Source organism: Schistocerca gregaria, chromosome 1 (genome assembly GCF_023897955.1).
Source record: "Schistocerca gregaria isolate iqSchGreg1 chromosome 1, iqSchGreg1.2, whole genome shotgun sequence".
NCBI lineage: Eukaryota > Metazoa > Arthropoda > Insecta > Orthoptera > Acrididae > Schistocerca > Schistocerca gregaria.
Genome location: NC_064920.1, coordinates 901,723,680 through 901,749,814, shown reverse-complemented (window position 1 = coordinate 901,749,814; position 26,135 = coordinate 901,723,680). Strand labels below are relative to the sequence as shown.

Below are 26,135 nucleotides of genomic sequence, written 5' to 3'. Positions count from 1 at the left end.
TCTAGTCTTTCTTCCATTCATGTCACTACATTTTTGTGCAGAGGAGCACTTGGAATATACACTCCTGGAAATGGAAAAAAGAACACATTGACACCGGTGTGTCAGACCCACCATACTTGCTCCGGACACTGCGAGAAGGCTGTACAAGCAATGATCATACGCACGGCACAGCGGACTCACCAGGAAGCGCGGTGTTGGCCGTCGAATGGCGCTAGCTGCGCAGCATTTGTGCACCGCCGCCGTCAGTGTCAGCCAGTTTGCCGTGGCATACGGAGCTCCATCGCAGTCTTTAACACTGGTAGCATGCCGCGACAGCGTGGACGTGAACCGTATGTGCAGTTGACGGACTTTGAGCGAGGGTGTATAGTGGGCATGCGGGAGGCCCGGTGGACGTACCGCCGAATTGCTCAACACGTGGGGCGTGAGGTCTCCACAGTACATCGATGTTGTCGCCAGTGGTCGGCGGAAGGTGCACGTGCCCGTCGACCTGGGACCGGACCACAGCGACGCACGGATGCACGCCAAGACCGTAGGATCCTACGCAGTGCCGTAGGGGACCGCACCGCCACTTCCCAGCAAATTATGGACACTGTTGCTCCTGGGGTATCGGCGAGGACCATTCGCAAGCGTCTCCATGAAGCTGGGCTACGGTCCCGCACACCGTTAGGCCGTATTCCGCTCACGCCCCAACATCGTGCAGCCCGCCTCCAGTGGTGTCGCGACAGGCGTGAATGGAGGGACGAATGAAGACGTGTCGTCTTCAGCGATGAGAGTCGCTTCTGCCTTGGTGCCAATGATGGTCGTATGCGTGTTTGGCGCCGTGCAGGTGAGCGCTACAATCAGGACTGCATACGACCGAGGCACACAGGGCCAACACCCGGCATCATGGTGTGGGGAGCGATCTCCTACACTGGCCGTACACCTCTGGTGATCGTCGAGGGAACACTGAATAGTGCACGGTACATCCAAACCGTCATCGAACCTATCGTTCTACCATTCCTAGACCGGCAAGGGAACTTGCTGTTCCAACAGGACAATGCACGTCCGCATGTATCCCGTTGCCACCCAACGTGCTCTAGAAGGTGTAAGTCAACTACCCTGGCCAGCAAGATCTCCGGATCTGTCCCCCATTGAGCATGTTTGGGACTGGATGAAGCGTCGTCTCACGCGGTCTGCACGTCCAGCACGAACGCTGGTCCAACTGAGGCGCCAGGTGTAAATGGCATGGCAAGCCGTTCCACAGGACTACATCCAGCATCTCTACGATCGTCTCCATGGGAGAATAGCAGCCTGCATTGCTGCGAAAGGTGGATATACACTGTACTAGTGCCGACATTGTGCATGCTCTGTTGCCTGTGTCTATGTGCCTGTGGTTCTGTCAGTGTGAACATGTGATGTATCTGACGCCAGGAATGTGTCAATAAAGTTTCCCCTTCCTGGGACAATGAATTCACGGTGTTCTTATTTCAATTTCCAGGAGTGTAGAATGGCGCGCCGTGGTCGTTAGCAAAGAAAGAAGATACACCTGCACGCAAGTGATGGTCGTTTGGGCGTACGAAGTACTGACTCGTAAAGTGCATTAGTTCAATGCACACTGGCCTCCCTTCAGGCCTTACGGTGTGGGGCGATAAGGTACAACCCTCGATCGCCTTTGACGTTTCTGGAGGGGACGCTAACTAGCGTTTGGTGCGCAACAATGTGATGTGTTGTTCCAAGAGGATAATGCTCACCCACAAACTTCCCGTGAAACTCAGCTTGCTCTGCAAAACATGCAGCAACTTCCTTGGCCATCAGGTCTTCGGACTTGTGACTTCTCATCTACATCTACATCTACATCCATACTCCGCAGGCCACCTGACGGTTTGTGGCGGAGGGTACCCTGAGTACCTCTATCGATTCTCCCTTCCATTCCAGTCTCGTATTGTTCGTGGAAAGAAGGATTGTCGGTATGCTTCTGTGTGGGCTCGAATCTCTGTGATTTTATAACCTCATGGTCTCTTCGCGAGATATACGTAGGAGGGAGCAATATACCGCTTAACTCTTCGGTGAAGGTATGTTCTCGAAACTTTAACAAAAGCCCGTACCGAGCTACTGAGCGTCTCTCCTACAGAGTCTTCGACTGGAGTTTATCTATCATCTCCGTAACGCTTTCGCGATTACTAAATGATCCCGTAACGAAGCGCACTGCTCTCCGTTGGATCTTCTCTATGTCTTCTATCAACCCTATCTGGTACGTATCTCACACAGTTGAGCAGTATTCAAGCAGCGGGCGAACAAGCGTACTGTAACCTACTGCCTTTGTTTTCGGATTGCATTTCCTTAGGATTCTTCCAATGAATCTCAGTCTGGCGTCTGCTTTACCGACGATCACATTTATATGATCATTCCATTTTAAATCACTCCTAATGCGTACACCCAGACAATTTATGGAATTAACTGCTTCCAGTTGCTGACCTGCTATTTTGTAGCTAAATGATAAGGGACCTATCTTTCTATGTATTCGCAGCACATTGCACTTGTCTACATTGAGATTCAATTGCCATTCCGTGCACCATGCGTCAATTCACTGCAGATCCTCCTGCATTTCAGTACAATTTTTCATTGTTGCAGCCTCTCTATACACTACAGCATCATCTGCAAAAAGCCTCAGTGAACTTCCGATGTCATCCACCAGGTCATTTATGTATATTGTGAATAGCAACGGAAGACTTCTCTCCATAGAGAATGACATGCTGCGTTCTGTTATATAGGAACTCCTCAATCCAATCACACAACTGGTCTGATACTCCGTATGCTCTTACTTTGTTCATTAAACGACTGTGGGGATCTGTGTCAAACGCCTTGCGGAAGTCAAGAAACACGGCATCTACCTGTGAACCCGTGTCTATGACCCTCTGAGTCTCGTGTACGAATAGCGAGAGCTGGGTTTCACATGACCGTCTTTTTCGAAACCCATGCTGATTCCTACAGAGTAGATTTCTAGTCTCCAGAAAAGTCATTATACTCGAACATAATACGTGTTCCAAAATTCTAAAATTCTTATGCTTTCCTGACTGATCTGTTGCAAATACGCTTCTCGCGACTGCAGCAGCTACAGCAGCAGCTACCACCAACTGATGACGTCTTCCGACTTGTTTACAGCCGAGCACATGTGGGATGATGAATGAATCGTGCCACTCGTCAACGTGAACAGGCGTAGCATAACGTATCCCAGGCCAGTATTCGACATCTGTACGATCGACAGGAGGCCGGTGGACGCTACACCTCGTTCTACTGCGGGTGTTTCGGCGAGGGTCGATACTCTAGTACCTCAGAGCCACTTCTTCTATTGACCTGTAAATCTAATAATTTGATATACTTTATCTGCACTTTTGCAACAATAAATCTTGAATAAGCTGGAAACCTCTAAAAGGGTGAACTCGTTTCTCCGGCAGTGTGTGTTATAAGCAGTATACTACAACTTCAGCTATACCAAACACAGACAAGGCACTCAGAAATTCGCAACAGCAGGCATCAACCACCAGTCAATACACTTCTGGCTATTAAAATTGCTACACCACGAAGATAACGTTCTACAGACGCGAAATTTAACCGACAAGAAGAAGATGCTGTGATATGCAAATGATTAGCTTTTCAGAGCACTCACAGAAGGTTGGCGCCGATAGCGACACCTACAACGCGCTGACATGAGGAAAGTTTCCAACCGATTCCTCATACACAAACAGCAGATGACCGGCGTTGCCTGGTGAAACGTTGTTGTGATGCCTGCTGTAAGGAGGAGAAACGCGTACCATCACGTTTTCGACTTTGATAAAGCTCGGATTGCAGCCTATCGCGATTGCGGTTTGTCGTATCACGACATTGTTGCTCGCATTGTCGAGATCCAATGACTGTTATCAGAATATGGAATCGATGGAGGATAATACGGAACTCCGTGCTGGATACCAACGGCCTCATATCACTAGCAGTCGAGATAACAGTCTTCTTATCCACATGGCTGTAACGGATCGTGCTGCCACGTCTCGATCCCTGATTCAACAGATGGGGACGTTTGCAAGACAACAACCATCTGCACGAACAGTTCGACGGCGTTTGCAGCAGCACGGACTATCAGCTGGGAGACCATAGCTGCGGTTACCTTTGACTCCTGACTCAACGACAAACCTGGGTGCGCGAATGGCAAAACGTCATTTTTTCGGATGAATCCAGGTTCTGTTTACAGCATCATGATGGTCGCATCCGGTTTTGGCGACATCGCGTTGAACGCACATTAGAAGCGTGTATTCGTCATCGCCATACAGGCGTATCATCCGGCGTGATCGTATGGGGTGCTATTGGTTACACGTCTCGGTCACCTCTTGTTCGCATTGACGCCACTTTGGACAGGGGACGTTACATTTCAGATGTCTTACGACCCGTGGCTCTGCCCTACATTCGATCGCTGTGAAACCCTACATTTCAGCAGGATAATGCAAAACCGCACGTTGCAGGTCCTGTACGGGCCATTCTGGATACAGAAAATGTTCGACTGCTGCCCTGGCCAGCACATTGTCCAGATCCCTCACCAATTGAAACCGTCTGGTCTATGGTGGCCGAGCAACTGGCTCGTCACAATATGCCAGTCACCACTCTCGATGAACTGTGTTGTCGTGTTGAAGCTGCATGGGCAGCTGTACCTGTATACGCCATGCAAGCTCTGTTTGGCTCAATGCCCAGGCGTGTCGAGGCCATTATTACGTCCGGAGGTGGTTATTCTGGGTACTGATTTCTCAGGAACTTTGCACACAAATTGCGTGAAAATGTAATCACATGTCACTTCTGGTATAATATACTTGTCCAATGAATACCCGTTTATCATCTGCATTCCTTCTTGTTGTAGCAATTTTAATGGCCAGTAGTGTAACAATACTGGCAGTCATCCACACTGGCCAATGTCAAAACACTTTCCAGCACGCCTGCGGAAGGCATTGTGCAAACTCACAGCGCCCTCTTCGCCACCCGTAGAACCACCAGTGGAATCGTAGTCATTAGATCATTTCTCTACGATGGTGACATGTCTGCCTGAACAGAAGACAGATAACTTTCCACCCATTGAGTACTTAAACTGGCACCTAGCCAGCCAATAGCAGTTCCAGAGCAGTCTGGATACTCTCAACTCCACTATGGTCAGAGTTAAGCGTGAAGTGTGAAGGCACCGCTCTCACCACTGACCACTGCCTCTTTGGACTCGGCCACCAATCGACACAAAACTTCTAGCCTGTCCGTGAAAAACTTCCTAGCTGGACATATTCCTAGTCAGTAATGCAGTTTCTTGTTGACTTAGTCTGTCGGTGATTCATTATCCATTTATTCAGACTTTACTGAACAAGTGAAGTTTCTGTTTCTCCGTGTAAAATCGGATTGAGAAAATTAATCTCTTTAATGAATCATTTTTATTTCTGTGGACTTGTATCCGAAGTAACTGCTGTACTGTGATTAACTGCGTGCACAGTGACACAGATAATAATGTTTCTTAGTATATTACTTCCTAGGAATGTCAGATATTGCACAGTTTTCCTCTTCAGCCACAAAAATGTATTTCATAAGGTATGTTAGAAACTAAAAAAAAATTATGTATCAAGGTCTGAAGAGAAGTGTACGTCCCTCACTTAAGTTGATACAAAGTACAACCAAGTGCCCACATTCATATTAACCGAAATAAACCAATTTCTTTTCAAAAAAAGTGTTCGTTAGAAGAAAAGAAATTAGGTCTACCTCCTGTCAGTTTTTGTATTACCAAGTGTCTTCCTTTAGGATCTAACCAGACAGGCCGCGCGTAGTGGCCCTCCCGCCGGAGGTTCGAGTCCTCCCTCGAGCATGGGTGTATGTGTTGTTCTTGGCATAAGTTATTGTAAGTTAGCTTAAGTAGTGTGTAAGTCTAGGGACTGATGACCTGAGCAGTTTGGTCCCTTGGGAAGTCACATACATTTGAACATTTTTTTAACCACACAGTAATGGTTAGAGAAGAGAGAAAGCCAAAATTTGTGACGAGGCATCATTTATACCTCAACGATGCGCACAAGATTTGTTACAGTTATAAATACCTAGCGTTGAGGCGTCTTTTGTGGGCAATTTACGTTTTGGTATGAGGTGTCAAATTCAACTGGCAATTGTACTTGTCGGCGTTTAGTTCGCTACCATGGAAATTACGTATCGTCAGTCACTCTTACAAATTTGTATTCTCTAGTTACAATAAAGCAACAGGACGAATGGATTTATTATTTACAATTATGGATTCATAGACAGAAACATTTTAGTGCTATTAAATTTGGATTTGGTCACTGGGTAGCAATAAAACGTGAAGATGATTTCTTTCACTCTGGATTCTTAAAGATTCACACGACCCTAATCGCATTGCTCCTAACGTATCATGGTGTCTGTCTGCGTTGCTACCCTTGCGGGTGGTAATTTACTATGCCTGTAAAAGAAATTTCCCTACGCTTGTCAACCTGGAATATATTATTAAGGATATCAATATTTGCTGTACTGCTTTTCAGCGATAAGAAACGTCCTCCTTAGTAGCTGTGCGTAAATGAACCAATTATGACAAATATATTAGGGGATTCTGCCTTTGCGAAACACATTATCAGCTTTTGCCTTTTATATTTCAGAAGATTGGTATTTACTCTATTTATCAGCAGCATATGTGACGGCCAAAATTTGTGTGCGAAGAAAACGTTGCAGCTGTCTATAAAATGATATAGTTGTGATAACGCAAAAACACCCACTAACAAGTACACTTTCGCAAGAAAATGTAAAAATCTGTTCAAAAACGCGTGTCTAAATAGACGTATGCATCAACGAATTAGCTATTTGCAGGAGTTATGACAAATGACAAACTTAATGAAGTATCACATGCACTACATAAGGTAAACAAGATTATGAATCACCATTTTTGACGCTACGTAAAACGAATCCATTGGCGATGCTGTAACGGAACTAAATCAAGTTCGGGAAAAGTGAAATGAATAAACTGTGTTTTAATCAAGACAAAATCCTCAGATACATTAATTGACCAATATAAGAAAAACATAAAGAGCAGTTTAATAAAAGTAGCACACTAAGAACTTCAAATCTAATTTTTGTCATTATCACTAATTACATAAAACTTTTCATTCAACGCAGATTATAAAAACAGTGTGAAACATCAGCAGTTGATACACTCAAGGAACCCATGAGGCGAGAGAATGTTGAATTTTATGTCACTTTCATTTTGTTTCCCACTCTTTTCTTCGGTTTACACATCTGACATATTTATTTCGTCAAATATAGGAGATAAAACTATTGCACTGATTTAGTAAACTTCACGGAGTGTTGCGTTACAGTATTAGTCTCCTGTTTGGTGAGGAATGGCACGTCTATCGTTCTGAGAGACTATGAGGTATGTTCATATAACGCCGCAGAAGTAAACCCAACTCCAGAATTTACGACTACAACTTTGTACGAAGTTATCTCTGCAGACAACGGCAGCAAGACAGCTTTAACTTTGAAAGAAAAACGAGAAGCGCACGTGAAATAGCCACTTCGCATCGCAAAGCTACCCTTAATCTGTACTCTACGGGTATAACGAAGTTACTTTGCTGCTATGTAACTGATTAAAAAGCTCTTAAGTCTTTTCTATTTGTTCCCTGATTTGTTTGCTGAATGAAATTCGAGTTTCTCCCGTATAACAGATGCTATCATATTTTCTAGCTGCAGTAATTTGTCGTACTTGCCAGTATCATAGATGAGTGCAACTACTAATGTTCCTCAGACTAGTGTGAAAACATACTTTTCTCACTCCCGTGATAAAAAAAAAATGTACTAATACTCACAAGTGCTTTCCACACTTACTTGTATTTTCCATTAATTAACCTGTTCCCATCCAATATTTTGTGTTCCCTGTTCTCCCAATTGGTAATTATTTTGGCTGGTAAGGTTCAGTGGAGATCTGGAAAAATCGGAGATGATCGAAAATATCCTTCAAGAGCGGCGTCCTGTCTAGCACATCTTAAGGTAAAATAGTCACCACATCCCGCCAATGTGAGCAGAGACAAGTGCAATTTCTGCCAATGCAATCTCATAAAACATCTTGCCACGAGTGCTACATTTAATGTTTCATTTGTGAAGTCCTCTGTATTTTCTATACTCCATGCGTTCGTTCTAGTCACAATTTCGCGAACAGGGTCGTCCGTAAAAGTAAAAAGAGCAACATATATTAGAGTGTTGGCCGAGCATTCTGAGGAAATGTGACTCCCTGTTATCGAATAGAGTATACAAACTTAAAAAGATTACTATGAAGATGAACCCTACATTTAAATGCGACTGATGCATGTAACGTTCACCGTCTTCAGCATCACAAAATCACTTTCGCTGTGACTTATGTCGTTGCGTAGATTTCGATTCTTCTTGTTCACTGTCACCAGTAAATTTTCAGCCTCATTGTCCTCAAAAAGCTGCGCCGTAATCATATGCACACTTCGAAGAACGGGGTCTATTGTTAAACGGACCAGGCATCTTGGGATTATCTGATGATCAGCGCCGGCACTATAAGACGGAATGTGTTGACTGGGCATCAGACCAGGAAAAGAAAATAAAAAATTAAAGTTTTCTTAGGTGTTGAACGGTGTGTTCCAGGCCAGAGCACAATGCTATACCGTTGGCCACCCGAGCCCGCCTAATGTACCAATTTCAGGATGTATCTGCAATTATCTCTGCCCAACTTTTACAATCTCCATAGCAATTTTTCTGCTAGAATGCTGTCAAAAGTGTTTCAATGTTTGTGACGTCAAATTGATACGAGAACGTTTCCGCTGGGACATTCTCATTTCTGAGTATATTTCTCAAAACGAAAACTTTTATACTCGTATGTTGAAACAAATTTATCCCTTTCATATTTTTCCACACTATTACTCGAGTCGTGATTCTTAACTGATTTGTTGATAGTTTCAATATTCACGAGTAACATTTTAGCTCGTACTAGGACACATTGATATCACTGAGAACCTCCCTGTTTCGATTACATAGTGAATTTCTTTATTCTTGTGGTTCGTAATTCAAGAGACTGCGCGTATTTGAGATGTGCCAGCAACTAATACACTCTTCATTTTTCTTTTTTTGGCAGTGTGTAGTCAACATTTTGTATCACAGATACATATGTGAGAGGAATAAAGAGAGAAATCACTAAACGTCGTCGCCAATGGCTGGCGCGAGGAAAGGTATATATTTAAAATACCCACGACCGTTGAAATTATTTGTTTATAAAGCTTACTACTGAATTTTTGGCCTTTGGCTGTTATGAGATAGAACAGTGTGTACATAGAGCTACACTAGCATAAAGCCATAAAACTGCTAATTATATAAAAACTGACAGATTACTTATATTTTGAGCTTTAGTATACGGCAAGATTTACAAATATCGGACAATTTACGATAATTTACGATAGTGTCGGTTTTAACAAACGCAGGTCTCAACGATGCCTTTAAAAAATTTAGGGAAGACAATAAAGAATAAATTCATGAACACTCGCTACAGAAGAAGTAACCATGCTCTGCATGCAGGTTTTTTTGGAACTATTACCTCACTTATCAAATTTATTGCGGTATTTCATCTGCGAGAGACAGAAGTAACGAAAGGTGAAGATAAAACAGAAAAATAGTCCTAGATTTTTGCACTCAATCTAGATACGTCCGAACGTTTACGATCTCTACTTACTGTATTACCACCAGCTCTGCTGTAGTGTTAACAGTGCATAGAGGATTATTATTATTATTTGGTCTGTGAATCACTGGTTTTGTATGAAAGGGTAGTTAGGACGAGCACATACTAGTATTTACAAACTGCGCTTGTGTTGCGTGTGATAGAACAATTCATGAAAGATATGGGTTTGACAGGTCATAGAGCCCGTTCCAAGTTGTGCGTAAGTTACTATTTTGCTCTGATTTTATAAGGAGGGAAAAATATATGAGCTATTTTTATCTCGTATACGGACGGATATGTTCTCGTCGACGGACTTTACAGTACATTAACGCAGACACTGGGTACCCACATAAGCATTGTAAGAGATTAAATTGACTAGAAAATGCTGAAGTTGTTTCACGTTATTTTGAAACCGGATGGCGACCAGGCAGATAGGGGCTCCCTTCACTCCCTCCCACATCCATTATACTTATACCTACTAACGGTTTTCCCTCTGGTAGAACTTGTTTCGTAACACTTGCTGTGAATAAGCTCGAAGTGGCGATACGGTTTTCGACTCTAACTGTGGAATCAGGGATCTTGGATAATGTTATTTTCATTTCGACATAGTGGACAATGTATTCGTTCAGTCACAACTGATTTTCACCTATGAGACAGAAGGTATGCCCAATCAAGCTTATAAAATGTTACGCCACATTCGATACCGAAAACAATTGCAATTTGTGATTTTATCCAATCTACAAGTATTTTCTACGTCACTGTGACATCAATCTCATGCAGTAATGTGGACGTATTGGGTTGCTGTGTGAGTTCATAAGATTTTTCGATAAGTTTAATAAAAACATCAGATACACATAACAGAAATGTAAGTCATCAGTGACACATTTTTCTCCACTATTTACAACAATCTGCCAACGCTGAGGTAACTTTTAGACTCCATGACTGTTGCTATCATATGATTTTGAGGCGAAGAATTCGTTGAGCCATGTTCAGGGTCCATTTTTATCCGGGGAAAGAAGTTCCTTGAAGAAGGTTCGATAGAGAACGGTGAAGGTGAAAATCCGAGGGTGCAAGATCAGGTGAACAGGACTGGCCCGGAATGACTTCCCAACTCAACTACTGTACAGTGCTTTTTGTCAGTCTAGCAGAATGCGGGCGGACGTTATTGAGGATTAACATAACGCATTCCTCCTGGTTGTTGTTCTTGGATAGCATCTGCGAGACGTCTCAGTTGTTGACAATAAATGTCGGTAGTGATGGTTACACCTCGGAAACCAAATTTTTACGGGAAGTTGTTGCTTTGTGTAGGCCCAGCCATTCCTTTCTTTTCCATGTGTTATCATAAGGACACCATTTTACTTCAATAGTAACGACAAATGATATGAATGGTTGATGCTGTTCTCAAGTAACCTGATGATTAACAAGCAGATATGTACATATTGGCACCTGCTGATTTTTGTGACTTTGCCTTAGAGCATGCGTTACCATACACTCGATTTTTGAACCTTACCGTCGCATGATAGTGTAGCATGGTGATGGAATGATCACAGTTCATCACTTTTTCTAGTTCTCAAGAAAAATGACGTGAATAGTTGTGAATTGATGCGTTTAAATGACCTGGAAGATCCTCTTGAATGTGGAGAGTCACTAATGTCAAAACGATCCTTAAAATTTGTCCACTAGCATTTTCCCCATACATGGCGCAAATATTATTGGTGGCCTTCACTGCTGTCACGCCTCTACTGAACTCAAACTGAAGAATATGTCGCAGATGCTCCGATTTCTACACTGTGGCACTTCATGGGTGTGCGCGTGCCAGGAAACATTGCGATTTAAGTTTTATGTAAAGTTACGTGTAACTAATTCACAAGTAAATAGTTTCATGTGCACATATACGTTGCAATATAATCACTCAATTAGCGTAAGAATACGCAACTTTATACGGATGTGTTTAATTGAACGTACTAAATGAAGCCATAAATTCTGCAGTTATTTTCAGTGGCATAGATTTCAAGGAGTGCTGTGATGGAACTAGGTTACTTTTTTAAATGATCTATTGGACAAATTGTGTTGGTGGTAATATCGAGGGGGATGAGTAGTCACCAATCAGAAGAGTCCGGCGTGCCTTCCATAGTCCAGATAAAGCGGTGGCGGGACGAACACAACTACCGACCTGCTAATCAACAGCCATAATATTGGTATTTTCCGTTGCCTAAACTCATGTCTAGCCCACATAAAAGCCTACTAAGCTACAATTTCGTGCAACTATTTTTCCTATTAGAGAAAAAGCACGAAATATAATGTTAATGGTTCACTGTAGGCCGAACATGTTTGTTGCAGCGTCAGTTACAATAATTGAATGTACGCATTACATTATATTTGAAATTATCGGAATGTCAGAACGGGTGGTTACATTAGAAGCTGGAGAACACCCGATGAATGTAATATACATAAATGAAATTTATCTGAGGAGGTCTATTTTCTGTGACTCGCTCAATGAACTGTAAAACCGAATGGTCTACTATAGAATGCAGTCGGCGAAAGCTCTCCACTGCCAATGGGTAGTACTGTCCATTTTCAGTCTGAGAGTGAAAACTCCTATGTTGATCAAAGTTAAGGTCATAAAGTAGCAGCGTTAAATATGAGAGAGAATGAATTCCAATCGGCGGAGCAGAGTCGTGACGTCAGCCCAATCGATCATGCCTGCGGTGAGTTAGAGCACCACTTGATGCCCGTCTGTCCGCTAGAAATGTCTGCCGCAGTACTGGAGCAACGGTAATATGCCGTTTAAACGTAGCAGGTATTTTAGTAGAGGAGTGGGGGATGGGACAGTAGGGAAGAGCAGTCTTGTGTGATGCTAACATTATGAAAGACTATGATACAAAATTTTACTACACTTCCCCTTGTTAACAGTGATATGTAATGTACGCTATTTCGAAAAAAATTCCATCATCATTTGCACAGATATTTTTATTTCGCTTGAACGGTTTCAAGAAATTAATTTGTCAACTTCCGAAACCTACAAAATTAGCGGTATTATAAATTACTAGACCTTGGTCACACATTTATGTAAAGTAAAAGACCTGTATTATAGGAACTTACTTGTTATTGGTTTAGCAGATGTCAGTATCATCTTCACAGAAGCATAATGCCATGACGTATCCGTAACTGTACATCTTGTATGTGATTACTGTAAACACAGATTGACACATAGATAATTTACAGTAATTTGACACCCGATAAACCAGTACTAAGTAAGATTCTTATACTTTACATAAAATTTATAATTTATAAAAATAAAATTTATAAAAATAAAATAAAATTTATAATTTATACTAGCTCCTATTTTGCAGGCTGCTGAAGATGACAAAGTAATTTGTTGAAACCGTTAAAGCGAAATAAAATATATATCTGTGCTACTGACGTGCGAATTTTGCTCTGAAATATACGCAATAGTTGCTGAAAAATAACAGCTACGAATAAAATAATCAAGCAGCTTACCAGCACAAACGGATGACTGCAGTAAAATACTGAACGACATTTCTGTATTCAATGAAACAAAACTCCCTACCTACACACTGTATATTAACAAATCGGGGAGAAACGTAAAAACTATATTAAGGTGCCATACACGGGAAAGCAGTACATTATTCACATATATGTCTATATAGAATTGTTGTAGCACTGAAGTTCCCTCAATAACAACATTTGGCCTTCAACAAAAAGTAGCTTTCGGACATGTATACTTGTGCTCAATAAAGGCACTACTTTTAGACTATCGATGGTATTTACTAATTAACTATTATTTATCACACGACATTAGTTTGGCCAGAAAACTTACAATGTCGGTTATCCATTATCAAAAATAGCTTCTTATACATAAAATTTTATTTTCATCTTGATGAACGATAATATTTCACGTGAGCTGCGATACATTTCTATTAGAATACATTTTCTGGTCCTAAAATAAAGAATCGTATGAACATGTTTCCTACGAAATTTTTCGAGGAAAGGAAATCCACAAGAACGATCGATGAGGCTCTCACTACCACTTTTTTACCATGTTGGGTCTCTGCTCTAAATCTGTAGTAGATGGTTGACAGGGTACTTTTTTTTATTATTTTTACGTTAGTGAAAATAATAGTGCTGTCCCCAACGGCCAATCTTTGACAATTTGAACATTAGCACTAACCGTTAGCGTGTAGCGTAGCCTTGGGTTACTATATGTTAATATCAGATCAAACTTTCCCTGTCCTATGTAGTGACCTTTATTCTTCGATACTGTACCTTTTCCTGTATTCCGTGACAGTTTCATTATTTTTATCTTCCAGTACTCTCCTGTACAATGGTTCCCATCCATTTGTTTCTAGCCATGTTAAGTGTTTATATTGAAAGCAGTTCCAAGGTAAGTCATCGATCTCAAACTTAATTTCTGGAAACTAGTATTCTGATAGCTTTGGATCTGGAATTATTACACTGTTCTTGACATCTGAGCGTATATTGCCAGCCTCGTATATCTTACACACCAAGTGGAGTAGTTTTGTAACGGCTGGCTCTCCCGGTTACCTTACTAACTCTGTGGCGATGTTATCTGCTCCAGCGATTGTTTCGTTTTACGTCTCTCAGTGCTATGTCAAATTCCTTTCGCTATATCTTCATCTTCAGCTACTTCCTCTTCCCTTTCCATAATATAGTCTTCAAGTGAAATCCCTTGCTCAGTCCTCCAACTAATTCCTTGTGGGTATCGTCGAAGCACACAAGCCACCACAAGCATCAATTCTTGGTTAATGGGAAGAAATAAATTTTTATGATGTTAAAAAATATAAATAAAAAGCTGCCCTGAGGAAGAAACGGAGTAGATTGTTGCTGTAAACAGGGAATTTCCCTTTGTAGGAGGACAGGAGGTGTGTGTACAGACGTCGGCCATTTGAGACGCCACAAGTAAGAGAAGGAGCGGCTTCATTGTTCAGAGAGCTGACAATACCTGAGACAGAGGCATGCTGACCCCGTGTCTCTCTGTACAGCATCAGAATGACGTTGGTGGCAGAGGTTAATACGGAGACCGGTAAGCATTGCATAGTCTTGGAGGTGTGGGTCACGGAACTAGTTAACTAGGCAGTTTCGTTAGTAGGCACTTAGATGACGATCCTGTATGTTTTGTAGTAAACATGTAAACTGTCTTGTGATAGAGGATCTAGGTGCTGGAAGATGCTCAGTCAACTAACATTTTTTTTTTTTAAAAAAATTCGATTCATTTATATTCTAACATTCTGTGGGGTGTCTGTTTGTTCTAAGTCGTGTCTCCCTACCACTTTCGCGCAACGACGCTCTGAGCGTGTTTTTTAGGGAATTGACTAGTTTGAACCTGGGACCTGCTGCTGGTAAGGAGACGCCAGACGACACATGACATGTAGAGATCAGAAGAGTTTAGTGAGACTAGCGATGATATAATCAAATACTTAATGATTTCAGCGTCGGCTCCACTGCACTCCCTGTAAAAGAATCTTAGTTCTAACTAAATTTAGTGGAAGGGGTTCAAGGCTTTCCTATTTTTAGTTAGCTGGCAAAATAACGCCGAAGAAGCAATTAAGTTTACCATTGGAAATTTTATTTTACTGACAAAATATTGTTTATAAATTGCACTAGAGATAAAAGGGAATATTTTAATACAGGATGATAAAAACCAACTGCGTTCAAGAAAAATGCGAACGTATTTTCTTTGAATGGGTTTCCAAGTTATATAATGGATCGAAGGATGACCTATGCCGTATCACATCTATAATCTAGGTTTAAATTAAGTTTCATAAAAGAGAAAACTATGAAAATGGTCTACAGTGACCCTCAATTATCTTTAATTACTTATTTAACTTGTCGTAAATTATAGTGGCTGATGTTGCTTCTGAATAATTATATAACAGAAAAATCATCGCGTTTCAGATTTTAACTTCTAATAGCAAATATGAATACCACGAAGTTTAATTGACAATGAACACTAGTATTACGCAAAAAGGGGGTGTAACAGATGAGACTTCTGCAGTTCTGAGTGAAGCCTTATGCGCACTCATGCAGCATCGCGTGCGTTCATTACCTTGTCGTTGGTTAGTCAGCGTCAGGGGGCGGCGGACGCCGCAGCTCCACACACCTCGCCTTCTCGGAAGCAACTCCCGTCTAACCTCTCTTTACTACAATTTACCGAAGCTGGTTTAGGAAAAAGGTATCTGGCTGTGTTTTCAACTGACCACTCAGGGTCTCAATGTTAACCTTAAGCTCCGCCTACAAAAATTCTATATATCCAATGAGAAACGTTATACTTTTCGTGGTGGGGCAATATTTTTAACGTTTGCAACGTAACAGAAACGCGTATAGTCTCACGCTAAAACTTGCAGCTGGTGTGGCCCTTTTAGTGTTATCGTAAGATCTATACTGTTCTTCTGGAGGGCTCTATCTTTTAACATGGGCTGGGGGGTGGTCTGTCGGCCGGAATTGTGGGTGTCCGTCCCTTATCGTAGGGTCTTCTAGCTTAACACGGTTCTGCTCTCGGCTTCTGTTCTCGTTTCTCCTCTCGGAACTGCGTCTGTTTCACGGTGGGAAGGTATGACATGCATTAAGGCGTTCTTGTGTTAGTCTCTGGTATTTCATTTGCTCACTCCTTGATCGTATTCCTTTGGTTAATTTAATGTCAGGATTTATTCGGAGCTATGTGACATACTGCCGGATTTGCTTTCATGTCAGGGTTTTCATGCAAGGTGTTGGATTTGCCTGACACCTTACAATATGGTGAAAGCTCATACGACTTCCACGTGGCACCTGACGACTGTAACGATAGAATCCTTCCGTCCAGCTGTTAATACAAGTGAAAACGCCCTTTAATTCTGTACCATGGGTTTTCAGTGTTTTGCAGGGCGGCAGCCGCGAGCGGCCAACAGAGCCACTGGCAGACCAAAAACACTGTAGATTCTCAGAGAAGATTATCCAGATGACCAAAACATTGATATAGGATGCTTCCGAAAGCAACTATGACAAATAATGGTCCTAGTCCCAGATGGTAACGTGCCAAGAGCGCCAAATACTGCCTCAGAAAATCATAAAAATGGACTTAGGTACAACACCAATAATAAGAACTAACTTTTAGAAGCGAGAAATAGTAGCTTAAGATGGAGACAAGTCACAAGATTGACACAAGAAAAACAGAATTTAATATAAAGAACATTAAAAAAAGGCAACAAAGTAGACAGGCTTAAGGACGGACGCTCTACGATTAGTTTGCTCTTCTTAAGTGTCTGCCAACCGGCCATCAACCCACAATTCTCTCTCACTTCCAAAGTAGACGTGGTGAATATCACGTCTAGTCGGAACTTGGTGTCATCCTTTTCTCATTTCAGATTAGTAGGCTGAAGAAGGTGGAGTGGTATGCCGCGTTGGTAATTGGTAACGGTGTTGGAAATCGTTTATGCCCGGAAAATTTAACACAGACTTTTGTTTCTCTTGCAGGTGTGATAATTTTTTGGACAGTGTAAATTTACAATGCGTTTTACACCTAGTCTATCGTGTGAGTGGAGTACTTTAACTGGAATTTTTAATTAAATAGGTTAATTTGGCCCTATAATATCTGTCCAACGTAAATCATAACTCGTCAAATCAATGATAAAGGAATTCATCTGATTACTATATTAAACAGTGAACTCAATTAACGCAGACCACAACAAATAAGCTGAGCAATCGTTGAAATTAATAAACTGGTGCCTTGGAAAACTTGGATAGGCGATGTGAAACTTGACTGAAATGTCTGTAAAAGCAGTCGCAGAGATCGTGATTGCCAAATATTAGTATATGACCATAGAAAAATACTACGTAATCATATGCTCATGAACCTGTTGCTAGAGTTGAAAGCGCTTTTCCCTGCAGCTCGTTTCACAGTCTGCATTCAAACTCAACTCAGCCGGATGAAAGCCTCTCGTCGCAGACAGACCTGGACTTTGTCTAGAAATGTAGTTTGCATGAAAAGAGGTCTGCCCATCAAGATACCTGCCTGAGAACACCAACCTGTGACGTAACTACCTACAAAACGTTTCCGACAAGAAAAGCAGTGTTCTGATTTTTTGGCGAACCATAATTCTGGCTGAAATTACTATTAAATCCAGACCATTAGCTGCTCACAGGTATTGCAAGTACGTATCTCTGGCACATTCCCCGTGAACCCATATTTACATCTTACTGTCCACACACTACATATGCAGTGCCCCTGACAATTATACTCATTACTCGAGGCAGTCAATCTACCGATACCCGTCAGAGTTTGAGCAATGTGAATACATCAGCACTGAAGAAGTTCATTGGCCGGTAAGCTTTATATATATGAAGATGGTATCTTCTTCAATGCGGATGCTCTCACATTGCTCAAACTCAGACGGGAATTGGCAGACTGACTGCCGCGAATAATGAGTGTAGTGGGTAGGGGCACTAAAAATGCAGTGTGTGGACAGTAAGATGGGAATGTGGATGTCACGGGGAGAGTGCCAGATATAAGTCCCTTCAGTCACACTATCCTCTGTGTCCATGGTGGCTCAGTCGGATAGAGCGTCTGCCATATTAGCAGGAGATCCCGTGTTCGAGTCCCGGTCGGTGCACACATTTTCAACTGTCCCCGTTGATATTTATCAACGCCTATAAGCAGCTAATAATCTTGATTTCATTCTTAGAGAGATGCAAGATCACTAATGGTATCTGATCTTTCGGACATATCTGAAAGAACAGATACCATCTCCATATAATTCTGATTGGCTGAATACTAAAACGTGTGGATGCCTAACAATAAGATGTTGTGTCACAATATGCTGGCCTCCCCTGTTCGCACGTCTGGTTGTTAACCAGATAAAAAATTTGTGAGTCTTGGTGCTCCGAAATGTGTCCAACTTATTCCTATTGCCACACAGCTCGTGAGAAACAGAATCGGTTATCCACCACATCCTGAAGATGTAATCAGCTTAGTTTGACTTCAGACTATCGGCTCCAGGGCGGCTTTTTTCCTGTCTCTGGTCCACACAACACAGCCCAGGCCGACATTATAACCTTCCTGCTGTTTCCGGTTTTGTGGAGCGATTCTTAAAATAGGGCAGTGTGTCCCCTCATCCACAACGAGTCCAACCTCATTTCACAGTGGCTTCTCCTTTAGATTTGCATACAGTTTAACATAGGAAATCGTAATCTAAGTAATTGAGTGTTGGCAATCACTGGTACTATTTCACATTTCATTATCGGTGGAGATAAAATTATTCGTATTTGATTTTACTGTTTCTGATGGGTTATATGGAAGTTAGGAGACAGTTTGGAAGAGATGATCGCAAAACAATAAAATTTGTATGCAACATGTTAAACCCAGCAAAATATCTCACGTTCTGACGTTTGTAATGCTGTGCTCCTACTTTTATAAATTAGTTAATAATGTTCATGTACTACCCATTATTGTGTGTAGTAACATGTTTAATCGGTGAAATCACATTCCTGGCCAACGGTTCATAATACGAATTACTGTGTGACTGTCATATTTTCAACCGATTTCCTCGGTTCCCCGCACAAGTGAGTGTTTCCACAGGAGTGAAGTGGGACTATACGACGTATATGGTCTACATCTACAGCTAGCGGTACACAAACTCAATCAGCACAGCCATCCGAAGAGATTTTCAGAAGGCGGTGGCCCACAGCTCGTACATATGATTTATAGCAAAGAGCTTCTGATTTTAAAAATTTCAAATGTGTGTGAAATCTTATGGGACGTAACTGATAAGGACATCAGTCCCTAAGCTTACACACTACTTAACCTAAATTATCCTAAGGACAAACACATACACCCATGCCCGAAGGAGCACTCGAACCTCCGCCGGGACAGCCGCACAGTCCATCACTTCAGCGCCTGAGACCGCTCGGCAATCCCGCGCGGCGAGCTTCTGATCAAATTTGTTAATTGGACAACCAGTTTCGTTCCATAGACTCTCATGAGCTTCATAACAGCATTAACAACGAAACACAAGGCGGTAAAAAGTCAATAGCTTCAGATGTCTAACATGGATCAGTGAAGAGTGTGGCACATTTTGTGACAGGCGACGTAATTTATATTACTGCTAGCTGAGTACCCTGCACATGTCTATTTATTCTAATCTGCTAGTCCATTTTCCACTTCCTCCACTCTCTGTCCATCTGTCCCCACTCTCGTTCCATCTCCTCCACCCCACTACTTGCCCATTCGCTCCTTTCTCTCTCTCTCTACCACTCACTCCTGCCCCTCTGCCTGTCCATCTCCTCCTACCTCTTTCTCTGCCCATCTCTTTGTCACCCCCGTCTTTTTTCATCTCTCCTCCTTTTTACAGTCTGTCCATCTTCTCCTCTCTCTTTCTTCTGTCCAACTGCTCCTTTTCAGTTTCTGGTTGCTATTTCTGGTTCTTCCCCCCCCCCCCCCCCCACCCAACCAGTATTTCTTTCCAGGTACCAAATAACGTGTGTACCATATTTGGCTGAAATCGATCCAAAGCTTTAGCAGGAGCTGTGTACCCTTACCTTTGTCCGCGTAGGACATGTCATATATGTTTAACATATTTCACACGCATTTTTACGTATTTACCTGTACATCTCACCAATTTCGTCCAGCAGTCTCATTTTCACGATACACGGCGTTTATGAATTCGTATCTCTTTACTTATGTGTCGTGCAATGATATAACTTCGTAGGCGCATTCAGCGCCATTTGTGTATACTGTCTCGAATTGTTTGCGAGTGAAGTTAGTAGCAACAAAGAACTAAATTTAATTGTTTTGCACCATGCGGCAGTTTTTCACGCATCTCATTGTTTATGGCTTCACATCTGCAAACTCTGTGTCGTACGATGATATGATTTGCTGGTGTATTCAGTGGTACAAGTGAATACTGTCTGCGAAACACGTCGCAAATACAGTTAGTAATAAAGAAGTGAGAAATTAAAACGCCATGCCTCATGGAGCAGTTTTAGTGCATGAAATGCGAAAATGTAAGAGATAAGCTTTCTTCCATTCATTGTTTCGTGGGGTTTTCTAGCGAGAAAAAATATCCTAAACGTTTGAAATTAAAGTCTGTTGCGAGTCAGTAAGTGCTCTCGCCCCAAATACTGATTGAACAGAGGATATGTATTCGCACGTCGCGGGTCGCACTGCTTTTTCACCACCACCTCCGCCCCTTCGATAGGTAGGTCGTTCTTCCCTCCTCAGCAGTTCTTTCCAGACAGTAAGTAATATATACACAAAAATTGACCGAAATCGATCTGATGCTTTAGTCGGGAAATTTGGAAATACACTACTGGCCATTAAAATTGCTACACAACGAAGAGGTGCTACAGACGAGAAAGTTAACCGACAGGAAGAATATATGCAAGTGATTCGTTTCTCAGAGCATTCACATAAGGCTCACGCGGTGGCGACACCTACAACGTGCTGGCATGAGGAAAGTTTCCAACCGATTTCTCATACACAAACAACAGTTGACCGGCGTTGACCTTGTGAAACGTTGTTGTGATGCCTCGTGTAAGGAGGAGAAATGCGTACCATCACGCTTCCGACTTTAATAAAGGTCGGATTGTAGCCTATTGCGATTGAAGTTTATCGTATCGCGACATTGCTGCTCACGTTGTACGACATACAATGACTGTTAGCAGAATATGGAATCGATGGGCTCAGGATGGTAATACGGAACGCCGTGCTGGATCCCAACGGCCTCGTATCACTAGCAGTCGAGATGACGTTCATCTTATCCGCATGACTGTAACGGATCGTGCAGCCACGTCTCGATCCCAGAGTCAACAGATGGGGACGTTTGCAAGACAACAACCATCTGCACGAACAGTTCGACGACGTTTGCAGCAGCATGGACTATCAGCTGGGAGACCGTGGTTGCGGTTCCCCTTGACGCTGCATCACAGCCAGGAGCGCCTGCGATGGTGTACTCAACGACGAACCTGGGGGCACGAATGGCAAAACGACATTTTTCGGATGAATCCAGGTTTTGTTTACAGCATCATGATTGTCGCATCCGTGTTTGGCGACATCGCGGTGAACGCACATTGAAAGCGTGTATTCGTCATCGCCATACTGGCGTATCACCCGGCTTGATGGTATGGGGTGCCATTGCTTACACGTCTCGGTCACCTTTTGTTCGTATTGACGGCACTTTGAACAGTGGACGTCGCATTTCAGATGTGTTACGACTCGTGGATCTACCCTTCATTCGATCCCAGCGAAACCCAACATTTCAGCAGGATAATGCACGACCGCATATTACAGGTCCTGTACGGGCCTTTCGGGATACAGAAAATGTTTGACTGCTGCCCTGGCCAGCACGTTCTCTAGATATCTCACCAATTGAAAACGTGTGGCCAATGGTGGCTGAGCAACTTGCTCGTCACAATGCGCCAGTCACAACCCTTGATGAACTGTGGTATCGTGTTGAAGCTCCATGGGCAGCTGTACCTGTACACGCCATCCAAGCTCTGTTTGACTCAATACCCAGGTGTATCAACGCCGTTATTAATGCCAGAGGTGGTTGTTCCGGGCACTGATTTCTCAGTATCTATGCACCCAAATTGTGTGAAAATGTAATCACATGTCAGTTCTAGTATAAAATATTTGCCCAAGGAATTCCTGTTTATCATCTGAATTTCTTCTGGGTCTAGCAATTTTAATGGCCAGTAGTATAGGTCCTTCTTACCCCCACAGCAATTCTTTCCAGACAGTAAGTAATATATGTACATAGTTTGGCATAAATCGGTCAGATGCTTTTGTTGTGAATATGGAAATACATACATAAGTTCCATTTTATAATATATATGGATGTGAAAACAAATCCATGGCTTATTATCTGACATCATTGCTTTTATAGCACCTTCTGTGGTGTTGCAAATAGTTTTATGAACCTGACGATAGTCCGGGGACAGAAACTGGTTTAGAGATTTTGTTAGCAGCTCTTGGCGGTGAATGATGTCGGCCTGTAGCAGAGTTGTGTACGCGCAGCGCAGCGGGGCAGGCGGGCGCCGCCTACCTGTTGGAGGGCGAGCGCAGCGCGGGCCGGCGGTAGAAGACGGCGAGCACGAGCACGTTGGCGGCCGAGCCGGCCAGCGCCAGCGACACGAGCGCCACGGCGTGCAGCGCCTGCCACGCGGGGCCCAGCGGCTCCAGCGGCGCCGCCCCCGACCCTGAGCCCGCCGACGACTCCGCCTCCGGGACAGCCCCCAGCGGCGCCGCCGCCGGCTCCACGGCAGCTGCACAAGCGATGGAAATTCCTGTTGTAAACTAACTCTCAGTGCCACAAATGGGGAAATTACAACTATGAGCAAATGCACTTCTATTGCTGGTTAATCGCCATCCGAAAAGTACAGTTTTCATAAGTTGTAGTTTCATTGAGTTCTGAGTTCCATTATTTCGGATGAATATCTAACTTATAATTACAATCAGGAAAGACTTCCTGCCACTTACATTGACATTAGATGTTAACAAATTCCTCTTTTTCGAAACGCTTTTCTTTCTGTAGTCAGTCAGCATTTTATATCGTCTCTGTTTCAACCATCATCAGTTATTTTGCCACCATTAGTTATATATCACTTATTCATTTTGCAATCATCTGTTATTTTGCTGCATAAATAATAAAAAGTCATCAGGTACATTCTCATCCAATAAAGTGAAAATAGTTCCACTAAATAAACGATATAGTCTACCTGTCAACGTAAAAGCAAGCAGTGCTCATGGGTAGAAGAAGTCGTCATTTCCGGAAGAATTTCCGTACAGGACGGCTAGAATCAATTTCCCCAGTAGTTACGTAGAGCAGTTTGCAGAGATTTACCCTGAGTGTGTCTATATGCGATTGTATTATCAAGCCTCACACTTGTATTTAAAGTAATGTTGAAACACTTGGTGGAAAATGAACCCCTCCACCCCAAACGGGATTGCCTGTACACTGCGTCGACAGCGATTCACAAGATGAGCAGCGGAAGTATCGGCATAACTTTGTGAAATACCCTGAAGTTGCTTTTTTGTGACGTAGTGTGGAAGAGAAAATGGGGAGTTGTCTGCCCACTCTTCATTCTGCAGGCCTATGAAGAAGTGCATAACCACACTCCGTGCCACCTACCATCCTCTCATGATTGTAACCTCTACGCACGCCTTTCCAAGCTGTTATACCCCCAGAACACAATTTATCTCTTAGTAAAGGCGACGGTTCAACCCCGCGTCCGGGCATCCTTATTTAGGTTTTCCGTGATTTCTCTAAATCGCTCCAGGCAAATGCCGGGATGGTTCCTTTGATAGGGCACGGCCGACTTCCTTCCCAACCCTTTCCTAATCCGACGAGACCGATGACCTCGCAGTTTGGTCTCTTCCCCCAAACAACCCGACTCAACCTTAGTAAGGTTCTACTGCTCTTAGATGTGGTACAAAATAAACATCGTCTTTGCAACATTAAAACACTGCAATTTTCCATCCCCTGCCACGTGGAAGCTATTATTCCCAGAGAAAATATGAATGGGACGATGTTTGTAGCAAATTTGACATAGTCTTATCTTATTTTGAGAAATATTTTCGCTAGACGCAGCGTTTTTCGAGATGTTCAATAAAAACTTAAAAAAGTGAACTTCACCCTCCTAAGGACGCTTGTGTGGTCCTTAAATGTGGTTGAGCGGCATGAAGGTTCCAGCTCCGACAAATCTTCGTGACTCGAAACAGCGGATGCTGTTGTCATCATGAGGGCGTATAAGATTTTACACGCTGCTGATGTGTACCTCTCATTCAAATGTTCATGAGTGTATTTAACACTTGTGAAACATTAATATCAATTTCATACACTATCCATATTCATAAAACTCTCCTCACGGTCGATTACAAGTCAACGATTGATGTCGAATGATACATCATTCTTTCAACTAAGAAAACCTCGTTCTTGGCACATTCGTTACAGGCTGCAGCTACTGATACAGCCTTTCACACTTCTTGCCTGACTATATGAGTAACACTAACCAGGCTCTTATCATTTAACGAAGATTGTGGAAGACCCCGCCTACATAAAAAACTGCGACTATGATTACGCACGTAACGTGGTCCAGAAGGCTGCGCTGCAGCTAACCAGTGCCCTGTTCTAGCCTTTTGAGTTGAGTCGTTTTACGCTTTACGCCATAACATTCCTCTCCTGTAGCTCAGTGGTCAGCGTGCAGCGTGTCTGGCTGCTTTGCAAAGAATATGGATTCAGTTCATGCCTGCCGGAGTGGCCGTGCGGTTCTGGGCGCTACAGTGTGGAGTCGAGCGACCGCTACGGTCGCAGATTCGAATCCTGCCTCGGGCATGGATGTGTGTGATGTCCTTAAGTTAGTTAGGTTTAATTAGTTCTAAGTTCTAGGCGACTGATGACCTCAGAAGTTAAGTCGCACAGTGCTCAGAGCCATTTAACGTTTTTTTTTTTCAGTTCCTGGTACTGCAAGGGATTTTTCCTTGGGGGGAAAACTAGACCGGGGTGCACTCAGGCTCGTGATGGCAATTGAAATGGCGAGGTCGCGAAAGTAGACAACGGACGGAGGAGCGGTATACTGACACATGGCGCTCGATACAGCAAGCAGTGGCGCCGTTAGCAAACAGTGACACGACTCTCGGCCGGTCCTGACTGAACCATCAGGGCCAGAAAGCGAAACTTTATTCTTTGCTTTGCTACTTTATAGTAAGCTCGACTGATATTTTATATTTAATGTAAAGAACTTGAACTATAAAAATTATTTTACATTGCGATATATTGTGATAAATGATATAAGGCGAAGGCGTTAGATTCCTGTGAACAAGCAGGGACCTGTTACCTGAAAAAAAAAAAAAAATTGCACGTATGTAAAGAACTTTGGCTGTAGCATCTTGCCAAATAGTATCTCAAGAAAAGCAGTTCGAATAATATTAATCTTAGACTATTTAGTTAGCACCAAAGTTATATCTTCTCCTGTGCCTTGCATGATTTATCTATAGTGACGCACTTAAAATACGCCTGCTGTTCGCTGAAGACTGAGAATGTCTAGATAGTGGGCTAGCGATTTACTGCAAGAGGAAACTCTGGGTCTAGTGTGGTACTGACAGAGGTCAGATTTTACCGCTCCCGCGTGGTGACCAGTTTGTTTGTATAAATTAATATTTGCCGAACATATTAAAAATTCCATGTTTCGGTTTTCATTTGGTGGCAGGAGAGCCAGCTAGAATGTTTTATTCTGTTATTTGCTTGAACGCCGAAGTATGTGCTGTGTTGCGTTGGGCAAAAAATAATTATTTTTACATCTATTTATTTAAATTTCCTTTCTGAAAGTACACCTCAGAAAGATATACCAGTAGTAGGTCAGTAAGTCAGCCAAACAGTTGCAGTAAATGGTACTCAGTTAACCTTAG

At 42.7% G+C, this 26,135-nt stretch overlaps 1 protein-coding gene across 1 annotated transcript in view; it reads right to left on the bottom strand.

The window, feature by feature from the left end:
• The window catches only part of LOC126280827 (uncharacterized), a 376,685-nt gene that overhangs the window by 42,050 nt on the left and 308,500 nt on the right, over nt 1-26,135 (bottom strand). Inside the window, 1 exon segment of the mRNA XM_049979800.1 lies at nt 22,774-22,993. Within this exon segment, the coding sequence (XP_049835757.1) occupies nt 22,774-22,993 (220 nt within the window).